The following is a 20,831-nucleotide window of genomic DNA, read 5'->3' as shown; positions in this document are numbered from 1 at the left end:
GTTGTCAGTTACCTGGCGTCTCATTCTGCGGTATGGCCGCGGCTAGGCGAGGGGACTACGTTGCCCGTCATGACTTGCGCGAGTCCCGTCTCGGCCCGCCTCCCTGGGAGAGATGGGAAACGTAGTTGCCCGCCTCGCCTGCACATGAAGAAACTACAGTTCCCGTCAGCCTTTGCGCTCTCCTTTCGTTTCCGCAGCCTCCGCCTCCAGTTTCGGGAGGAGACGGGAGATGTAGTCGGCGCGAACGCCCCCGACAGAACGAGAACTACCAGTCCCAGCAGGCCCGGCTCAGAGTTCACCGAGTCGACGCTCATTTGTCGCCCCAGAGGTCTCTGGGAAACGTAGTTCGCACAGGCCTGGGGGGCATTGCCCCGCGCGGCCCGGCCGCAGGAGGGCCCTGCCGGTCCCCGCACAGATGCGGGCGGCGCGGCGGCCGGGCGCGGCGCCGCCTCGCCTCGCCGGGGAGATGAACGTGTCGCGGGCGCTGCCAGGGGCCAGCCGGTTCCGCAGGGTCCGCGCTGCGACGCCGCCGCGCCCGGGAGGAGCAACGGGAGGCCCGGGCAGAGCGGCCCCCCCCGCCCCCGCCAACGGTCCTGCCGCCGAGCTGGACTTTCCGCTTCACAGGCTTGGCTCCTGGAGGCAAGTGAACGCAGGCTCGCTTTAGCTTTTCCGGATGCAAAGCTGGTTCTAGAAAACGTAGGTTCAGAATGGAAATACGGGGACTGCGCCTTTGTTACAAGTCTTAATTTGAAAGCTGTATTCACTTTGTAAGTTAACATTTCCATGCAAAGGCAGCCGTAAGTTGACAGGATATGTTAAAAGTCGGGATTTTGGCTTTTCTGCGGTGTACTCCCAGCATGTTATTTGTCTGAAGAAAAGGGGACGGGACTCCAGTTAAGCTAGATTCCTCTCTACAAAAAGTCGTTAGAAGTTAAGTAGAGTTGGAGGAGAAGGGGAGGAACGGAGGGACAAGGAGCGGATTTGGGGTCGCTGGCCAGCCGCCACCGCCGCTGCGTTTCATCCAGCAGGTTACGCGTCGGCGTGGAGACCCCAGCGAGCGAGCGCGCAGGGAAAGGGTTTCTTAGAGTGCTTACGTGTAAGGACTGAGTCACCTATGGCATTACTGATTTTAGAACACTTTGAGGCAAGTCACAGAGTTATTTTGAAAGTAGACGGGCTTAAGACTAAAATAGAAAGCTCTCCATTCAGCACAAGACCCACTGCAGTTTTGCTTGCAGACCTGCGCAGACCTTCCTGAAGTGGCATTTATGCAGCTGAATCCTGACTCGAGCGCCAGATGGTTTCTGGCCACAGTCCAGCAGTGGCAGCATGTACGCCCTTGACAAGCAAAAAGTTTCACCTGGCAGGTAGCACACATGTGGTAATGGAAAATGTACTTCCAAATGGCCATTTTCAGAGAGAACACTATTGTACAAGGCAGCACTTATAAAAGCTAAAAAATTAACAAACCCCACCCCAGCAACACCACTGTTAGATTATATACACCGCTGCAAAGTGGAAGTCTCTCCTTCAAGCGCCAAGAGCTTATCCCTACCAAAATCTAAAGAATATGAGTTTCAAAGACCTTGTGAAAGCCATCCTCTGGTTATTTCTCTTTGCAGTGCTCCTTTCCAGTTTTCAGGCATACATTGTCAGGGCCTCTACCGTTCGGAGTTAAGAGTGTAATCAAGGAGATTCTGATCTGTTTTACTGTTGTCCTATTTAGAATTTTGTGAAACTACGAATAAGTCATGGCAGTATCTGGTAGAGAAAAGGATTTTTAAAGACACTCGGCAACAACACTTCCAAAAAAGACAGAATTTTGATGAAGGTGTGGAGATCGTGTTTCACTTTGTTTTAAAACAGTCATATTCAATCCCACTCTTTACCAAGGGCTGGGATGGGAGCAGAAGTAGGATGTGATCCTTTCCTTTTCTGATAGGGGAATGGAGGAAGCAATTAAAAGAAAAGCCACAAAAGAAAGAAATAAATTTCCTAAGCAGCTAGTATCATAAGGAACACCTCAAGAATGTACTTTCTACTTATAACTAAAGTAGACTGTTTTTTTTTTTTTTTTTTTTTAAACTAACCTTTGCCTCTTAGGTGTTATTTGTTGACCAGTAGGTATCTATCATCTGATGCATTTCACTTTGTAAGGAAACAAGACTTTTGCAATTGCTCTGTTTTTTTTTTTTTTTCTGTCCATAAGTCTTTTTCTAACCTTTGAAAACATTGGCTAGTCTTGGTGAATTTCTAAAGTGATAAAAATTGCAAAGGTAATTAAGTTATTTCAGTTTTTGTGCAAAACAACAGCTGGATAGAGGAGCAAGACTTACACTAATAATTTCACTGAAGATCAGGCAGAAGCAAAAACTGTCTTACCTAGTGGTAACACCATAAGAACAAAAAGGGAGCTCATGAATTAGTGTTGTTGAATAATTGATAAAAATCCAGTGGAGACGAAGCTTCATGAGCTGTGCTGACAACAGAGTAGCTTGTTATTGTACAATTTTCCTGTCATTACGAGCATTTAGTGGCTCAGGTTCATGATGACTACAACACTGTGTAGCAAGCTTGTTTTTTGTTTGAGCCTTGACACAGCTTATATGTCAAGAAAGACTTAACTGCAGGCAGGTGCTATATTTTCACAGTAATTAAGATTCCTGTTTTAAGATTACCTACACACGAAATGTTTAAGGAACGCCAAATTATATGCTGGCAACATATAATTTAGCATTCCTTAAAAAGGCTTCCAAAGTTTTTTTTGAAATGGAACTTCATTCTGAAAATTCCCCAAGTACCGAATTCTGTAACTCCTTTTTTTTTTGGACATGTTTGATCAGAGATGTGGAAGCATGTACTGCCACCAGTTTCAGAGGGAAAAATGACTTGTGTTGTCAGATATTCCTTCATTCCTTGACAGATACTTATTCCCTATGTACTCAGTAGGACATAAACAATTAGTCAGAGTTCTAGAAGATGTCAGATGTCCTTTAGAGTGTACAAACCTGTTTTGCAGGCTGTGTTGCACATAGGAATTATGTAAACTCAAACACTAATTTTTTTTTAACAGAGCTAATAGTTTATTTTTACACTTAGGTGAGCAGCTGGTACTCAAAACAAAACCTAAGTGGAATCATGATAATTTTACTGGCAAAATATCTACTGGAATGTAAGTGGTGATGTTCTCTTGAGGTTTTAAAGCATTATAAAAGCTTTTTTTGTTTAAATCTCCTTGCATCAAAATAAAGAGTTTATGCTACCTCTTCACTTAATAAATACTAAATAGCTTTTCTCACTGAGAAACACCCCTGTGTATCCATCATTGCATCGTGACTGATTTATCATGACTGATCAGAGCACTGCTTAGAAGAGAAGAGGCTGGACCACCTCTGGATTAACAAGTGAGGGCTGGAATGCAAAGAAACTGAAGCCTAATTCCTAGAGGTTTTGGATACCTAACTCATATTTGAGCACCTAATTCTGCTTGATTTTAGATGGCTAGCTATCTAAATATGATAATGAGTTATGCAAAATCATAAATAGTTCTGGTTAAGCAGAAAGTTGAATCCTTGGACCAAATTACATGAAACAGTAAGCTGATCTAACAGCTGTCTGTCCAAGGGAGAGATCTTGGGAGAGAAAGTTGAAGCCTTTTCCCCCACAGTCCCAGCTCTGTCCATCCTTGCACTGCCTCAGTGCCTCCTGGCTCTTGTTAGACCCTTTGCTGAGTCAGTTTATCTCATTAACTTAGCTAAAGAACTAGCTACTTTTTTTTTTTCCTTTTTTCCTCCTGGGTTACTGACATGAATCAGCTCTTAGAAGTGTCTGACAAATGCTGGAGCTGGTATAAAGTAAGCATGGGGAGCAGGACTTCTTTTTTAGTGATAGCAAGCCATTAATAACTTAAACCATCTCAAATAATTTCAACCCTAGTTCCCAGCCTGAGATAATTTAATCCTAGAGCAGTGAAATGGAGGTCCTCCTTTGGATCTTATTAGGAGCAGCATTCTGTACTCTAGTACTACCTTTTGTCCAAGGTTCTACAAGCACTCAAGGCCCTAGCAGATATACCTATGACATACCCATATTTCAATTATGTAAACTGAAGGAGAAAATGAGAATATATATTCCACCAGAAGGCTTGAAACAAGTTAACAGCTCACCACCAGCAAGGGCTGGCAATGAGCAGTAAGCTCATTCAATTCCCTAAATAGCAGAAATCTAACCTGGGGGGAGGGAAGTGTTTTTTGGGGACTGGGGCATTAGTAAACTGACTCAGTTTACCTTGAGATCAGGTAAGTTCCTGAGCTGCTGCAGAGAGGGGAAAAAAAATGTTTGGCTGGGATTGGGAGGAGCAGGAAAGGAGTTTAAGACCTCCCTTTCCGGTGTAGTAGCAAGCTGATATTCAACTGATGTACTGTGAAGCCATGCTTTGAAACTTAAAGGTATTCAAATATGTATATTAGTTATGCAGTTAAAAGAGTAGCTGGATATTTAGAACTGCTTTGAAGTCAGAATGAGTCCCTAAAAATAAAGCCAAATGAACAAGTTATTTATCTAGCAGGAAGAAAAGAGAAAGGATGTAAGGTAAGTTATTAACATTAAAAGAAGAAAAACATAGGAAACAGTACTCAGCTATAAAACTGCTATTTTAGAAGCATAGCTCTTAAGCAAATGTGAAGGAACAATCTCAAAAAGACATTCTAGAAATTAAGCTTAGCATTGCTTAGAAGAAACAGGTGGAGTTAGATAATTCCAGGAAGCTTTTTGGAAGATGAGGATCAGGAATGTGCCTAAGTACAAGTGATAGACCTCTCTTGAAGAAAGACCACATAAGAATTTTTTTCTAAATAACTTTCAAGGTATTAATGAGGCTTGAGACAGGATTGAAAATACTGAACAAATTTAAGTTTGGTTAGGTGCCCAGCAGGAGATACATGACTTGATTATAAGACAATAATGCTCCTAAACTCTGTCAAAATCTATTTTCAGGTAGTCTTTGGAGATGTAGCGGAGAACTAGAGACAAGAACATACTGTGTTTTTGTATGGTGGCTTTTTTTTAAGAGCTGAGTCTATCCTAAATTTTGTTGGTGTTCTTGGAAACATAAACGAATTATCAAGAGGCTCTGATATTTGCACAAGACTGTGTATATTCCAAACTAAGATATCTTGACCTGGAAACGTCTTTTTATAACTGCTTATTTGTTGTTGTAAGCCTTCTATTTAACAAATGCTATTTCAGGCCTATTACTCTCCCTCTGCTGGACACTCGCATGATTGCAGCATTTGTGTCATCTTAATTAAGCCTGTATTTTAAGCACCGTGGTTAGAAGAGATTCAAGTATTCTTTTTGGCATTCCTAACACAGTGCCATAGCATAAGCTCTCTTCTACCTTCCAGTTGTAGAATTGCTCCACGCTCTCAAGTGGGCATCTTTAAAGGAGCTTAGCTACTTAGCTCTTACACATTTCATTGTGGGTTGCCTGAAATACTCCTCTTTTCAGACCCTCTAATCTTGAGTTAAAGCCTTTCTCCTGGAACAATTAAAGCACATACTGTGTAAAGAGTAGAAATTAACTATTTTTTACTTTAGATGGCAAAAGAAATACGTAGATCTACGCACCAAAATACCAATCCATATTTCTCTCTCTCTCTCTCTCTCTCGCCATCTCCTTACCTCTCAAACATTCCTGTGCTCAACTCATAATCCTCAAAGGTGCCCAGGTGTATCTCATTTCTGTATTTAGACTCAGCCCTTTCTTTTGGTTATACATCTCTAGCAATAAAGGCTGAAAGGTCTTTTTTTCACAGGTGCCATCCCTTTTTGTCAGGTGACTTTAGGGGCTCAGAGTTCCCAGCTGTGCAACCTATTGCTTAGTTCCCCTGTGGTTTAGATTGAAAAATAACTCTGTAAGTTGGGTGCTAGACAGTTCTTTGTTCCAGGTGCTTCTCTTTGAATGTACAATCATCAAAGTTTATTCCTTAGAATTTCTTCTCTGGTTTTGATACCACAAGCCTCCAGATTGATAAACAGTAGAGGGAAGGTGGTTTAGCTGAGCAGTTTTCCTATCAAAACTCTTTGTTATGTGTTGGATTTTTGCTATAAAAGCTCAAAATAAACAAAGCTGGGGGCTTAGGTGTACATGTGGTGAAGACTCTGTACATAATTTATAAAATTTATGACAGTTGAAAGTGCTGTAAATAGCAGACAGATTACTTAATGTGGAAGGAATTTGCTGAGCAAGAACACACATCCAAGGAAGGAAAGAATGGGACCACTTTAACTGCAGATACAGTGACTGTGTTAGGAACTGAAAAAGTTAGTGATAAGGGGAATCTATTTTGAAGAAAGGGAGAGACTGTGTGGTCTTAGAGATCTGCAAGCCCGGTGTAGGATTGGTGGGAGGAAGAATCAAGCTAGTTAAGGTACTGAAGCAGCTGAAAATAAATCCTGTTAAGTATAATCCAGAGAGCATTCAACTATTCTTATGCTTTCATTTTGTTACCTTGTTAGTAAGATTGTGATTATAAAATTAACCTTCTGCTTTGTTTTGTAAGTTTGCTTTCATTCATAAGCTTGTTGGGTATAGAGAGTAAACATTCCAAGCATAAGATGCGCAGATTCTCTGGAAGTGACAAACAGAGCATATTTTGGCTCTCTGCAACCTGAATCAAGTTGAAGAATCTGAGGGGCTATGATGTTGAGTTGACTGAACAACAATGATAGCTTTTATGTGGCAGATCCTCAGCAGAATTTCTTCCACTGGTTGTAGGCTAGTGTTGTTCTAGCGAGAGACAAATAATGGAGACAGTTGGCAGTTCTGGATACCATCAAATTATTGGTCTTTTAGCTTGATATAGAGGCAAAAAATGCAGAAAAGGTGACTAACATTTAAAGTAGGGTTTACAGTCTAACACAAAGACGCAAGGCGAGTCCCTACTGTCAGTTAGAATTTTTCGGTTGTACCTGATACAGTTTTTCTAGACTGTGTAAGGAATGTTTTTGTGAGATAATGAAAATGTTGATCTTAGTGTGCACTGAAAATACCCATATAGGGTGTTAATGCAGGGCATGTAGCGTGTTGTTAATTCGCACCCTATCTTACTGCAGCGACTTCCTCGCATGGAGAAGCTTGGCGTTGCCATGTCCAATATTGGGTTCCATAATTTTTTTAGGCTAGACCTCCTGCCTCACACATGTGGTAAGAGTTTTATCACACATATTTCATAGGGAAAGTTTTACGTGCTGTTTGTCTGTCCCCAGAGAAGTGGGAAGAGAAAACTAATTCCCTGCGGGATTTTCACGTACTCTTTCCCATTTCCTAATTCCCCAAAATTCCAGTTGAGGGAGCATTTTGTCCCTTAGAGATGTTTTATGCATTGGCCCCAGTAGTTTTATAACTATGTTGGCATATGTGGCACGTCAGACAAATGAAAAGATGGTCTTCCTTCCTCAAAGAGTTTATAGTCTATTAACACTTGCTTTTCTGTGCTTAGTTCCTAGCTAAAGTAGGCTTAGAGTGTAGTAAGGAATAGAAAAGTTTTCTGACATTTAGTTGACAATGTCTATACTGTTGTTATTTTAATTACTATTTTTAAGGAACATTTCTTTCTTCGGTTGTTTTGTTTTTTAATCTTTTCTGGAAATACGAGATGCGACAACATTACAAACAACATCATCACTCTTTTCAAAGCAGTGGTCCAATTAAAATGTGCTGAACCAAACAGGCAAAATGAACACTGTTCTTGATTTTGCCAAATGCCTGAATGACATTAAGCAATCTTGTGCTTAAAACGAGTATTGTTCATTGTTGCATGTAAAAGTTAATGAACATGATGAATCCTTTATTAAACCCTCCGTTTGTTTGTTAACAGTGTATGCCCCATTTCTAGAACAGCTTATCCCAACCCAGTCATAGAGTCAATTAAAAAAATATGGATCTCTGAAAATAAGTGCTTCAGGTAATTTCAAGACTTTCTAGGAGATAAGTGTCTGCAACACTCCTGTACCTTGTGAGACTTCTGGAAGTGCAGTAACCTTTGGGAAGAAAAAACGATGAAGATCTTTTTGTATGCACATTAACTTCACAAGTCCATAGGATTGCTGCAATAAGGAGATTTAGAAAGGACTTTTTTCTTTGGATTTTTTTTTCTATAAATATCTCTAGACAATTGAGAGAAGACTCAGACCAAGCCTGTACTGTAAGACTTGAAAGTGTAGGTGAGTTGCCTAAGTGAGTAAAACAAAAAATTACATGTGCTACCGAAAAGAGCTGTGCCAGCACAAAACTGCCAATGTGGAAGCAACTATACAGCCAGAAGAATTATTTTGTCAGCTTAGCTAACATTGTTTGTGATGGGGATGTCATAGTCCTAGCAGAAAACCCTCTGTCTCTTGATAAATGCTGGGTAATTACGCTAGCAGAATTTCTGAAGTACAGTCAGGCAAAAAAGCTGGCACAAGCATGAACAGAGAAATCCCAAAGCACTGTCAAAACATAGCTTTGTTGTTAAAGTTATATGTGCTAAATAGACCTTGAGCTGATGTTATGAGAGAGATGGATTTCAAGCTTCATGTTTAACTATTGACATAATAGTATTACTTTCTTGGGTTTTCCATACAGAGTTTTCACTTTATTTTATTTCAGTGTTGAAACTCACAATAGCTTCTTTTCAAATTAACTAATCAATTTCTCACCTTTATCAGGTGACTAATTTCTGTCACATAAATAATACCAATTTGACACGTGTAATGAACTAAAATGGTCACTGATAGGGATTTCTGGTAGTATTAAGCTTCTCCAGATGTCAAAGAAAAACTACAATCAAATTTTGGTTCATGGCAGGAAATGCTCAGTGCTTGGTATGCCCATGTTCTGCCAATGAATCCTGCCTCTTGAGGTCTTCTGCTCATGTGATAGGTTTTAAATGTAGTGTGCGTGTACAGCTCCAAAATACTACCTCCTGATATGCGTTGCGCTCTTACCTACCTTTATTCCTTTTGCCATATTGAAGAGTAAAAATGATTTGATTTTTTTGAAATCTTGTGCAGTAATTGGTACCCTGGTAGAATTTACTGAATGCTAAAGTTAGTGTTCTAGATAACCCATAGATGCTTTACTGCTTCCAGATGTAGACAGGAAGTTCAGAGAGTTCTCAGCTGCTGACGATTACATGGTGAGAACAAAGAGATTTCACATTGGTCTTTATAAATCGTCACTGGGTGTCGCTCTTGAGTCAGTCTGAAACATTTTAGAAGCAAATCTGACTAACTTTTTTCCTTTTCTTTTTCTGTTGTTTCTACAGTTGACACTTTTTACCTTAATTTTATTTCACGTTCCTCTCCATAAGGATGTCAAATGCAGCTCCACCAGGCCAGCTTAACTTCACTGAATTATATTATTAGAGGATGTATTGGGGAGACTTTGAACTTCAGTTTCAGTAATATAGCCCAGAAGTACCTCCCTGACAGCACTTTATGGATTTACAGGTAAATGATTGATTATTATTTTTCACCAATCCTTTTTTTTATATATATATATATAGCTCTGCTAACTTCTGTCATTTTTTTGGAGCAAAGCCAAATGACAAGAAGAAATCGTTTATTAGTATCAACATGTAAGCCTATGTGGAAGGCCAATGCATGCCCTGTAAATCCCAAAACTGAGAAAAAAAGTTGATTTGTAACTTCATTGGCAAAATAGGCATATATTTACTTTTCTCTAAAGGTAACTATCACTGGAGGAGAACAATCAATGTCTGATCATCTTGGACACCTCTTTTTTGTGCACAGTCCATATATGACAAAATAATGTACCTCTTAAAGGAGTTAATGTGTATTATGCAAGGCATAATAACGTATAAATTATTGGATAACTGCAGTTTCTAGGTAGCAGTACCATTATTTTAGTGTCATTTAATGAATTTATTCTTAATTTCACTGGTTGGGTGAACCGAGTTGCCAGTTGTTATAATACAAGCCAGTTGTTACAATACACTTCTTCCAACAAAGTGCAAAAAGGGATGAATTTTCTAATATTAACGTTCTCCTATCAAAAGTACTCGTAAGCAAAGGTTGCACAACAATCTTATTAAGGTAGCACATCATTTTTCCAAATGTATTTTATTGCAAATGCCATCAAACATCTACATAATTACCATCAAATACATTTTCTGAGTATTGCACCTAATGCTCTGTTTAAAGAGTTAGCTTTCTGTGGCTCAGTTTGATGCTTGTATTTGAGAGTGAACAACATAGTGTTTTGGTGAATTGAGAAACAGTTGTGTTGCATTAATTTCTGCTTTAAGAATAAATATGTGCAGCATGCTTTTCAGAGGCATGGGCAGATAAGAAATGGTCCCCCAAAGAAAGTAGTATCAAAACTGCTCCATAGATGGGAAACTTAATTTTTCTTTGAGTATCTTAGAATACTCCAGGACTCTTTTTATAAGAAATTCTGTTTATTTATACATTCTGTGTTTAACTGTATTTTTATTTTCATAAGGAGGTTGTACAGTTTATGCAAAATTTTGTCTTTAGAGGTTCTGGGGAAATCTCATATAGTCAGTGAAAATAGCAGATGAAACACAGGACAAGATTTTGAAATACAATGTTTTTAGTTCTGTATCAAGATCTGTCACTGGTAATTATTGCTCACCAAGATCTTCTGTTTATACATGTGATTTTGGACCCTTGAAAAGTAGGATTTTGAATGTTAGAATGTGCAGAAAACAAAGGCAACAGGGCATGACAATTGTAATTCCTCACAGCTTTTGTACTACGTCACCTCTGAGTTGCTGTTATGTACGTCAATACAACTATACATAGCTAAGGAGAAGAGACTGACTTCTATGCTGGTAGTTTATATGAATGATTATCATTGCTCCCCAGTTTCTTGTGTGTGATAACTATGTTGCTTAATCAAGGATTTCCATTTTGTGTCACATCTATCAAAAGGATTAGTTTTTGTCTAAAGGCTGTAAGCTTTAGGAATTAGTAGTCTGGCCCTAGGAGAAAGTTATAGCTATAAGAGACAGCAACATTCTCCAGAGCTCTGATGAAATGAGCTAGATTTAGCTCTTTACTCGAGGGAAGATCTTCTACGGTCCAACTGAAAAGATCGGACTTCTTTGTATTTGCTTCTCTGTCTTAGGATAAACGTGTTTGAACTCTAACTAGCCACAAAGGAAAACTTTTTCTGGCCAGTTGATCGTAGAGGTGTAAACATTTCTGACATAGTATCTTATATGCCACATATACATAAAATATAATAATTGGACACACCCATTTGTACTGTACTTAAAATTGATAGGACTTTTTACATGAAGACATGAGCACATTAGTTTGCCCACCTTGTGCCTCTGTGGTGGACTTAGTTTCACATCCCTACTAGGAAATCAACTGTTTATCTTTTTTTTTATTCTAATTCTGACCTTTTCCCCAGGCCTTAGTGAATAAAATTGTATGAATTGTTTAGTGAAACATATCTACTTTGGTGTTTGGCTACAAACTTAAAATGTTTCTGGTTCTTCAGAAGACAATCAATAGAAAATTGACAGGATGCAGTTATGCAGTAAGTGTTTGTTGCCCTGAAAACAGAGGGATAGTCACACTTCTCCATCTTCTTCCCACTTCAGGGTTTGTGCTTCCAGCCTTCTGCTATCCACCTGACCATACCACTTGTCAATCCATCAGAGAGATTACTACTTTTTTTTTTGGCTGGGTTAGATTTCTAGTAGATTAACAAATTAAAGCTGTATACCATGTGTTCAGATAAGCACCAGAGTCTTTCCTTCTACTTGGAGGATTGTAGAATGGAGAGCATCTGTTTCACTAACCCAAGATACTTAATCAGCTTAGCTGTAGCATCTAACCTCATCTACAGTCTTACTGATTAGATGTGAATCAGCTTTGTGCCAAAATAGCCTAATTTAGAATATAGCTCATTACATTTGAACAACAAATTATTTGGGGAATCACAGTATTAACAATTCTGTATACAAGATAAACAAAAGCCATTGCCAGTAAGTAAAACAAACCCACCTCTGGGCTAAGAAAACAGAGGAAAGAATTTAATAGCAAAAAGTGAAACAGTTGACACTGATGAAATGAAGACAATGAAGACATATAGTAACCATTCAGCGAAGTACTTTTTGTATGGAGGAGGAGACTAGAGGAGTTCTTCAAGGGTTGATGGAGGAACTAATTTAATATTTTCATTAATGATATCACAAGAAGTAGGCATAGGCTAGTGAAATTTATGAATTAAAGGTATCATCAATAAAAGGAGAATTTCAGTATTATATAGAAAGAAGTAAATATCCTTTTTAGGATTGAACAGAAACAGGATGAAATTTATTTGCCCAGAATGCAACCCTTTTCTCTTAAAGAATGTGAATTTGTGCCATAAGTGGGGAACTCATTAGCTGAAATGGGAGACTAGTGAAGCAAAGCAGTACATGCGGTGTACTGAATAATCAAAATGTAACTTTTGAGGCATAAATGTGACATAATTATGAAAAAAGTAAAATGCAATCTTGTATGTATCAAGAGAGATACTTCCATAAGAAATTGCAGCATAGGGGTGCCACTGTACAAGACTCAAATTTTGGAATATTTCATGCAAGTCCAATCACCCATGTTCACAAGATGCATACAAACTAGAACAGATTCAAAGGAAAGTGAAATATAGATGTAATAGGATATTATATGAAAAGGGATTAGGTAAGCTTGACTGGTTTAAGCTAAAAAGGAAAAAATTCAGAGGAAATGCTGTTCTGTCTAAATACTCTGTAGGAAGTGACAGAATGAAAAGCTATTTTAAAGAAATATGGTGATACAATAAGGAATGAGAATAAACTGGTCAAGATATAGTAACCATTGATATAGTAGCATTTGGAATGGTCATCTAGGAATTTTATTGCCCCCTAACTTGTTGTAAAATGCACTTTGGACAATTTGTGGAAGGCATTATTTCCTGTACTTGCCTTCAATAATTGTTCACTGTCTCAGAAAGTAATGTCAAATCTTACAGGATAATGGCAAATCTTACACTCCTGTCTTTAATATTTTTCCTAGAAGCCCTATATTTGGGTTACATCTAGCAGGAAGCATCTCTGCCTCAAGGTGAAGCTACTTGTGTAACATCAACTGAGTATCTTAAAAATGTTTCACATAACACCACTGATTTTACAGTATGGCTTGGGAATCTCCAATCTACTGAAAAAAAAAAAGTTATCTGCTGTATGCAATTTATTCCAAACTACCGTCAACTGTGAAAACTAGCACAGAAGGTTATGGAAAGGGAAAGAATGTGCATTGTCCAGAGGTGATACAAGTTTACAAACTTACCATCATCTCTACATGCTTCCATTACCTTTCTGAACAGTTTTGTATCACTAGTGACTGTCTCAGTAATAGCAGCAGCTATGGGTTCACATATAGGGACTTCAGATTCTTTTACACAGATATTAACTTCTTATTCTGTCTGAGGAAAATAATGTTGATTTAATCATTCACACTTAGAAGTATGACAGGTATCTTGCACCCCACTGAAACGGCAATTCTGTTTTTTTTAGGTATCCCTGAAAGAGATTATGATCCAGAAAGGAATACGGAGGTCCAGATCGTGAACTTGTAACTTTGTTTCATTAGGACATCCTAAACAGATTCAGACCATTGAGTTTATGTAATTCAGGCTACCTCAGGCTTATGTGAATTGTTTAAGACATTTGTTTAAAAAATTCTTGAGCTGGGTTTTGAGAGCAGTCTGCTTTCCTAGAAAGGACTCATAATATCTGTTGCATATTAGCATGTTGTGGAATATATCTTACTTGTAAATTATCAATGATTTTGTATTTTTATTTGCTTTAATAGAGTACAGAAGCCTGAAGTTTGAATTCAGACTTCTTTTTGACCCTCAGAAGAATTAGAGCTATTAAAACTGGTCATCTTTCAGAAGGTTCTTTGAGAGTGTCATTTTACATTTCAGAAGTTAAATTTTTAAGTTTCAGGGTTAAAGTCATGTCTGCATCTACTGCAGTAGAGAAAACATTCTTACTCTCAAGTATTACATTAAATGGTGGTAGTATTGTTTCCTTCAATAAATTTTTCCATGTAATTTTGAAGTCCTTTTGTGTGTAGGGATGGTGGACATAGAGAAGCAATATTGTAAGCAGCACACATGCCCACTCTTTTTTTTTTTTTTTCCATTTATTGCTTTTAGATTAACACTTTCTTTGTAAAGCTCATGCTTCGTATTTTTTATGAGCAGTACCACACTACAGAAAATATATATCGGTTGTAGGATACATTACAGTAATAAGTATGGCTTTTCATTGAAACTTGCTAAGTAACTTTAAGTAACTTAGAAGAAACTTTCTTCAAGTAAATTTTATTGAAAGCACTTTGCAAATTTTTTATAAAGTTACTTTGTATTGTTCCTGTGAAGTAGATAAATATTACCCATGCAGATATGTAGGAAAGTTAGACAAACATTTTCCAAATAAAGCTATCTCCGTCAGCAAATACTTCCTGAAGGTACCTTATAAGTATCTCTGTGCATTTTTGGTTTAGGCCTATTTTTATGAGAACAGTGAAGGAGCTTCTACATGCATTGACTTCTGGAGTGCTAAGGATTGTTTTTTTAGTCTTTGGCCAGTGGTACAGAATGTGGGTGAATATGGGAGAAGTCACAGGTATGTCTCAAAATAATTGCTCTTCCGTTAAAAAAAATTCCTGAAGGTGGCCTTGAATGAGCATGCAAAGGTGTTTTTTTAACTAGCAAGCATTTCAAGTTTTTTTTTTTTTTCTCATGGTAACAACATGGTATTTTAAACAGTTTATCAATTATTATTATTCAAACATAATAGTATTATCTGTATTGCCTACTTGGGATTTTCATATACTGTTTAGGAACAGCATTCCACTATCTCCAGTATTCACCAGTGTCAATTTGAGCTTCTTTCTCTTCTTTGTGGAGCTCTGAATTAGTACCATAATGCTATAAACCTACCTACTTAGCAAAATTACTTTGTTGAAGAAAACAAGTGATCAGAATAAACATACCTACACAATTCAGTCAAAAATCAAAATGAAATAAAGCCAGTGTCAGTAGTGTACATAATAAAATGAGGCAAGACAAGTAAGAAAAGCAGCTGAAACAAAGCTAGTCTTCCCCCAACCCTTGTACAACCGTGAAAAAAGTGTGAAACTGCGATTAAGGAACTGGTTCATTCATCTGTTATAGTGCGCATATGATTTCCCAATACCACGAAAATAATGTTAGAAGCATTCAGCAGGTGTGATTGGTTGAAAGTTTTGTAATTTGAGAGCTGTTGATTTCATAAGGAATTCTGCTACAGTAAAGTCTACAGGATGTGGTCTTACAGGTGTAGTATAGTGTTAGAACCAGCTGCAGAAAACTAGTATAGACTTATGGGACTGTGCAGTCTTTCTGTGCCTCTTCTCCTCTCTCACTTCGTTTATTTAGGATCAGGTTTTAGAAAAACATCTTAAGGAGAGCATTTAGGCTGAGGCTTAAAGCCTGATTAATGTCAACTGATATACTCCCTACAGTTAGACAAGACACTGTGCATACATTTTGTAGGAGTGCCCCAGGTCAGGAAATTTCCTTGTAGAGAAGTTAAACTCCTGAGACTCCTACTATGTAAGTTACGCACATTCTCTAAATATAATATGAATTTTTAATTTGGTTCTTTTGGTCTTTCTTGATTATAAATTTGCAGTTTTCAAAACATAGGTAAGGAAACAGAGATGTCAGTGTTGCTTTGCCACAGTTTTGAGACTGTGAATGCAGCTGTGGTAAGAAGACCGCTTCTGGTCAGTTTGTAAAGACTAACTTCTGAACAGTAATGGACAACCTCCCCTAAAATCAGTGAGTCCATGGGAGGTACCTCTAGAGGCAAGCAAGAAGTAAACCAGAACCAGTTTTTACAGCTTTCGCATGAGCATTGACTTCCTGGTGACATTTTCTGTATCATCCACAATCTTTATCTGTTCACATCTTATTTCTTCATAGGTAAACCAGATTTTGTCAATTCCTGTGTATGTCTTCATTAAGCTTGAATAGAGAGAAAAGCCCATAATAGAAAGCCTACAGCTGTGCACCTGGCCTATGGAAACAAGTGCAGAAGCCACAATATGCAGTTCACTCTAGTAGAGTAGGATACAGACTGTTTTATTAGATTATTCCACTAAAACCAGTTTGCTTGTGTATTCCTATGTGGTGAATTTCATAGAAAAATAAGTCTCATACATAGTAATATGGTCTGAAATTAAGATTCTTTTAGACAATGTTTTTATCTTCTCTTTCTATAGTCAAAAAGGCAATTAACTTGATGCAAAGGAGAAACTTGACTATAAATGAGCCTATAATTCTAATGTATCTGTTGCAGTGAGATTGATGCTTGTATTGCAGCTTGCTAGATATTACTGGTTAACTTTTTATTTAAAATTCAGTTGAATTAAAAAGTCAGAATAAAGTAGGTGATGTAAATTATTTTCATTGTGGCAGTCTGTTATCAGGGCTTCTTTTTCCTGAGAGAAGACAGAATGCACTTTCAGAGGTATTATACTCACTGCATGTACATAAACTAATCTATGCATGCTCAGTATGTCCCATCATATGGCTGGGAAGGAGGTGTCATGTACCCTCTACCACAAGAATGAATTGTGTGGCCCGCCTATTTTTTCCATGCTGGATAACACAGTTTTAGCACAGTGACAGTTATGCATTATGTAAAAATAAAGGGGAAAATTCAGTTAATGTTTTTGGATCAAAATTCTAAAATGTTTGTATAGCTCTTCTTTCATGATTAGAATGTGATCTTATTAAATTTCTCATAAAATCACTGTTATAGGCAAAAAAGAACCAACCAACCAAATAAATCAGAAAAGAACAAAGCAAAAATGCCAAACAAAACCTATCACACTATAGATAAATGGGGCTAGTCTGGAATTTGTGAGCATTACTCCAGTAACTGAATCTCCAGATTTTGTCTTAATGTTACTCTCAGTTCTAACTGAAGGTTTTAGATGTATTTGGTACAATGCAATAACAAAGTAATTGTTGAACTTGTATTCTTGCAGTATCTCATTTAAAATCATTTAAAAAAAGTAATTCTTTCATCATCTATGCATTCTACATATTATTGCACATACAGGGAAAGAGGTACAAAGGGAGTTATCTGAAGTTGCAGAATGAGTCAGTGGCAAACATAGGAACTGAATTGGTCTTATCTTTTTGCTGCTATGCCTCCTGCCTCTATTTTTTCGTCTAATTTCCCTTGGTGTCAGGACTCGAACAGAAAGAACAAAAAGTAAACATTGAATAGTTTGCATATTACGGGAAAACATAATTACTGTGGCCCATCATCTTGAAAAAAAAAGGAAAAAATTCTAAAGACAAGAACAATTATTACAGACTGCTGCTTGGAGATCCTCTTGCTTTTCTACATTTTGCGGTGTTTAGCACCTGCTCGAGAAATGTCTTCTATAAATAAACGTTTTCTGTTTCAGACAAAATTTAAATTGAAAAGTATCTTTGTGCAGCTGGTCAGTCTTTCTACAGCCTTGAATTGCCAAAAAAGGAGCAGTAATTCTTTGGGGACCTCAGGGTGAAATGCCTTTTATTTAACAAGATACCGTGTTGTAGAGTTGTGATCAATATCTAACTGCTGTTGCTAGCAGTTCTTAGAACTGCTAGAAGTGAGAACTGAAAAGCCCTTTGTAGATGGTCCTCACTCTTTTACTGGTTCTGTGGCTTTCCAGACTTCCATAATTACTAACTCTGATGGCACAGTGCCCCAAAAACGAGTACTTTGATAGTTTGCTGCTATCTTGTAAGCCTTGTCATCTCCGATGTGCTGGTACGCCACCACTGCCATGTGAGAAGTACTGTGATAAGAGTAAGTAGTATTTCTGTAATACTTTGTGACTATGCTAGGCATTTTCATGTTGTATTTTATATAGATTTTTAAACATAATTTACATATAAAAGCTGGTGGATGTTTATCAGAATAAGTATATTGGCTCAACAGTAATAAGGACATATATCATGTATCCTCTATGAGTATTAACTGTGTTAGAAAGAGTAAGTATTTTAAGCTCTCAAGCTGTCCCTCAATGGAAGGAGAAAGTGCTCCTTTGATATATGTTTTATGCATTGGACATGTATTTACTGTTTATTACTTACATTATGTTCATTGTAAACAATTATCTCTTTTATTTCATAAGGTACTGATTCAGGTGGAGTTCTTTGGATTTGTTTGGGTATAGGAGTAATTTTAATGCTCACTCTGTTCCTCTTAATGGTCTTGTTTAAATGGAAGCACCTAAAGCGACTAAAAGGAAAACTGAAAAGTACAGGTGAATAAATATAATTCTTTATCACATACTTTTAGATCATTGTACATTTTAGCTGTGTAAATCTTGCATAAATTTTATATTCCAGATTCTCATAGCTGTCTTTGGATTCTATGTTATTCCACAAATAATCCCAATAAAGTTATAAAGTTATTAAGGAGTAAAATATCCAGATGGATAACTTGTAAAAGGAGCAATCTCTTGTTTGTTGGTTCTGGAGCATGTCAGCATTGTAGTTCATTATATGTTTACATCTGGCTTACTTGTTAGTGTTTGAGAGATCGTTTATGAACCCTCACTAGCAATGATCTTTATAAGGATTTGATTTTCCTCCTGTTGAATGCAAAAGGAATTCTACCTAGGTAGAGGATACACATTCAGTATTAGCTTCCCAGCTTGTAAGGTATTAAATAATTTTACTTAATTTTCTAGCCTCTGACAATCATATGTGATACATTTTGTGAAACTGTAAAAATTGAGTTATTTTTATATTTTAAAAATACTAGTATTTGTAGAAAAGAAAGTATTTTTCAGCCAATAAATAATAACTGATGAGAAAATATATATTAGATTACTTCAATGCCTATGCTGAAGTATAGGGAGGAATTTTTCATAAATCAAAAGATTATCATACATAACTACATCTTAAAACTTTCACTAAGGCTAGGAACATAGAACATAATGAAACATAAATCCTTAATAACTGTATGTCTGGCATAGCATGACGTGTACTAAATTAACTTCTGTGTATTTACAGACTCTTCTGTGGAGCTGAATGATATTCTCAAGGTTAATACTGAAAGCAGCGTGAACACAAATGGCATCAGACGCTCGCTTCAAAACGAAACATTAATGTATTCGGTGGAGGAATGCACTTGTAGTGACTGCGGCTTGGTAAAACCTCAGACTGGCTGTGAAACTTCATTTCCATTACCAGCTACAGAAGAAGGAGCTACTGTTCTAGTTACCACAAAATCTTTTGATTATTGCAACTATATTCTTGGTGCAGGGTGACTATGAGAGAAGCATCTATTTACTACTACATAATAAATTAGTTATTCCAATATAGCTATTAATATTTGCAGTCAGTGGAGAAGCCTAGTACATCATGCTTATCGTTCTTGCATTGAACTTCCATTGATACTGTCATATTATTTCTAATTCTAGTATATCTTTGGTCAAGTATTTCTACATTATTGTCAGGTACCAAGCTAATTATTGGAATTGGTAATCTTGGAAGTGTCTATGTAGGATGGCTCTTTCTGCCTTTAGAGATTGTATTTACTTACTATATTTACTTGTATTTACTTATCTACTTGCGTAGCTGGATATATACAAACCCCATCAATAAACAATTTTTTGAATATGTATTTTATAATAAACACCACGATGATGCTTGAAATGGGAGTGTTCTGATGATGGAGAATGAGGAATGTGGAGAATATGGAGCCCCTCCGAGCTCAGATGGTATCTCTGGGTCACACTAAGGGAGGTTGCGGTGCTGTGGAGCACCATATATGTAATCCCAATGTATCCCCTGGTGGTAGAGACTTTCCTTTCAGTGCCAAACACGTTTTAGACTGTGTTCTGTAAGGATTTCTTTTTGCTATTTTTTTTAATTTACACTTGTTATTTGCATGAGTACTGCTGACTAGATATTGTCATGCTAGGCTATTGTGCGGCCTAAAATTAGGAATGTATTTTTGTTGTCTTGTCTCCTAAACAGCAATATGTTTTCCTAATATTTGGCCAGTTTTATTCCTGTTGTTAAGGATGACAAGCACCTGCAGTTTCTGGTGAATGCTGCATACGCTCAACAAGGACAACCACAACTACGACAGACGTGACAACAATCTTCCTGTTTTTAGAGAACTTTCCATCTCAGGTTCTTGCAATAAATGAATAGTCGTGGATGAATTAGAGATTTAAGTTTATGAAATTAAGGCACAAAGTCTGTGAAAGCTCAGTATCACAGCATCTTTAGGAAGCAGGCAACAAAGCTGGCGTGGGCCAGTTCTGAGTTAGCTGCATGGCTCTGGCCCACGGAGCAGAAAGTGCTGAGACAGGCTTATATAACCGTTAAATTTTATTTTACTATTAAATCGAAGAGCTCTCAAGAAAAGGTTATGACCTGTTGCTCACATGCTCTATAAATACAAAACACAAAGATGATCCCGTACAATGAGTCTACAAAACTTCAGGACGTTACTCTCCATTAGTTTGACTTTTTTTTAATCAGAGGTTTCACAGTTTTTGTAGTGTTTTTTGAAACCTTGCAGGACGTGTGAGGCTACATAGTACCCATATGTGACAGTATAAAAACAAATAAAAATCAAGACTGTCTATAAAGTTTTCTCATCTTTCGCTTGCGCGGCGTTTCTTGGCTTTCCCTCAGACTCTGACACACGGTCGGATCTTCAGTCTTTCCGCGAGCCTAACGG

The 20,831-nt window shown here is 37.5% G+C and overlaps 1 protein-coding gene across 11 annotated transcripts; it reads left to right on the top strand.

The window, feature by feature from the left end:
* The first annotated feature begins 364 nt into the window (after positions 1–364).
* On the top strand, positions 365–19,760 carry TNFRSF17 (TNF receptor superfamily member 17). Of its 11 annotated transcripts, none has more exons than XM_067305960.1 (6): positions 365–639; positions 1,239–1,331; positions 9,312–9,495; positions 14,581–14,702; positions 18,262–18,393; positions 19,148–19,760. In XM_067305960.1, the coding sequence occupies exons 3-6, from the start codon at positions 9,365–9,367 to the stop codon at positions 19,402–19,404; spliced, it is 642 nt and encodes a 213-aa protein (XP_067162061.1). In that variant the 5' UTR covers positions 365–639; positions 1,239–1,331; positions 9,312–9,364; the 3' UTR covers positions 19,405–19,760. The 11 variants fall into 11 exon arrangements, with proteins under 11 accessions (XP_067162061.1, XP_067162059.1, XP_067162060.1 ...); XM_067305958.1 differs by having other exon boundaries at positions 1,239–1,367; XM_067305959.1 differs by having other exon boundaries at positions 365–696; positions 1,239–1,367.
* Positions 19,761–20,831: the final 1,071 nt, after the last annotated feature.

Source organism: Apteryx mantelli, chromosome 16, assembly GCF_036417845.1.
Source record: "Apteryx mantelli isolate bAptMan1 chromosome 16, bAptMan1.hap1, whole genome shotgun sequence".
In the NCBI taxonomy this organism is placed as follows: domain Eukaryota; kingdom Metazoa; phylum Chordata; class Aves; order Apterygiformes; family Apterygidae; genus Apteryx; species Apteryx mantelli.
This window is presented reverse-complemented; position numbering and strand designations above follow the sequence as displayed.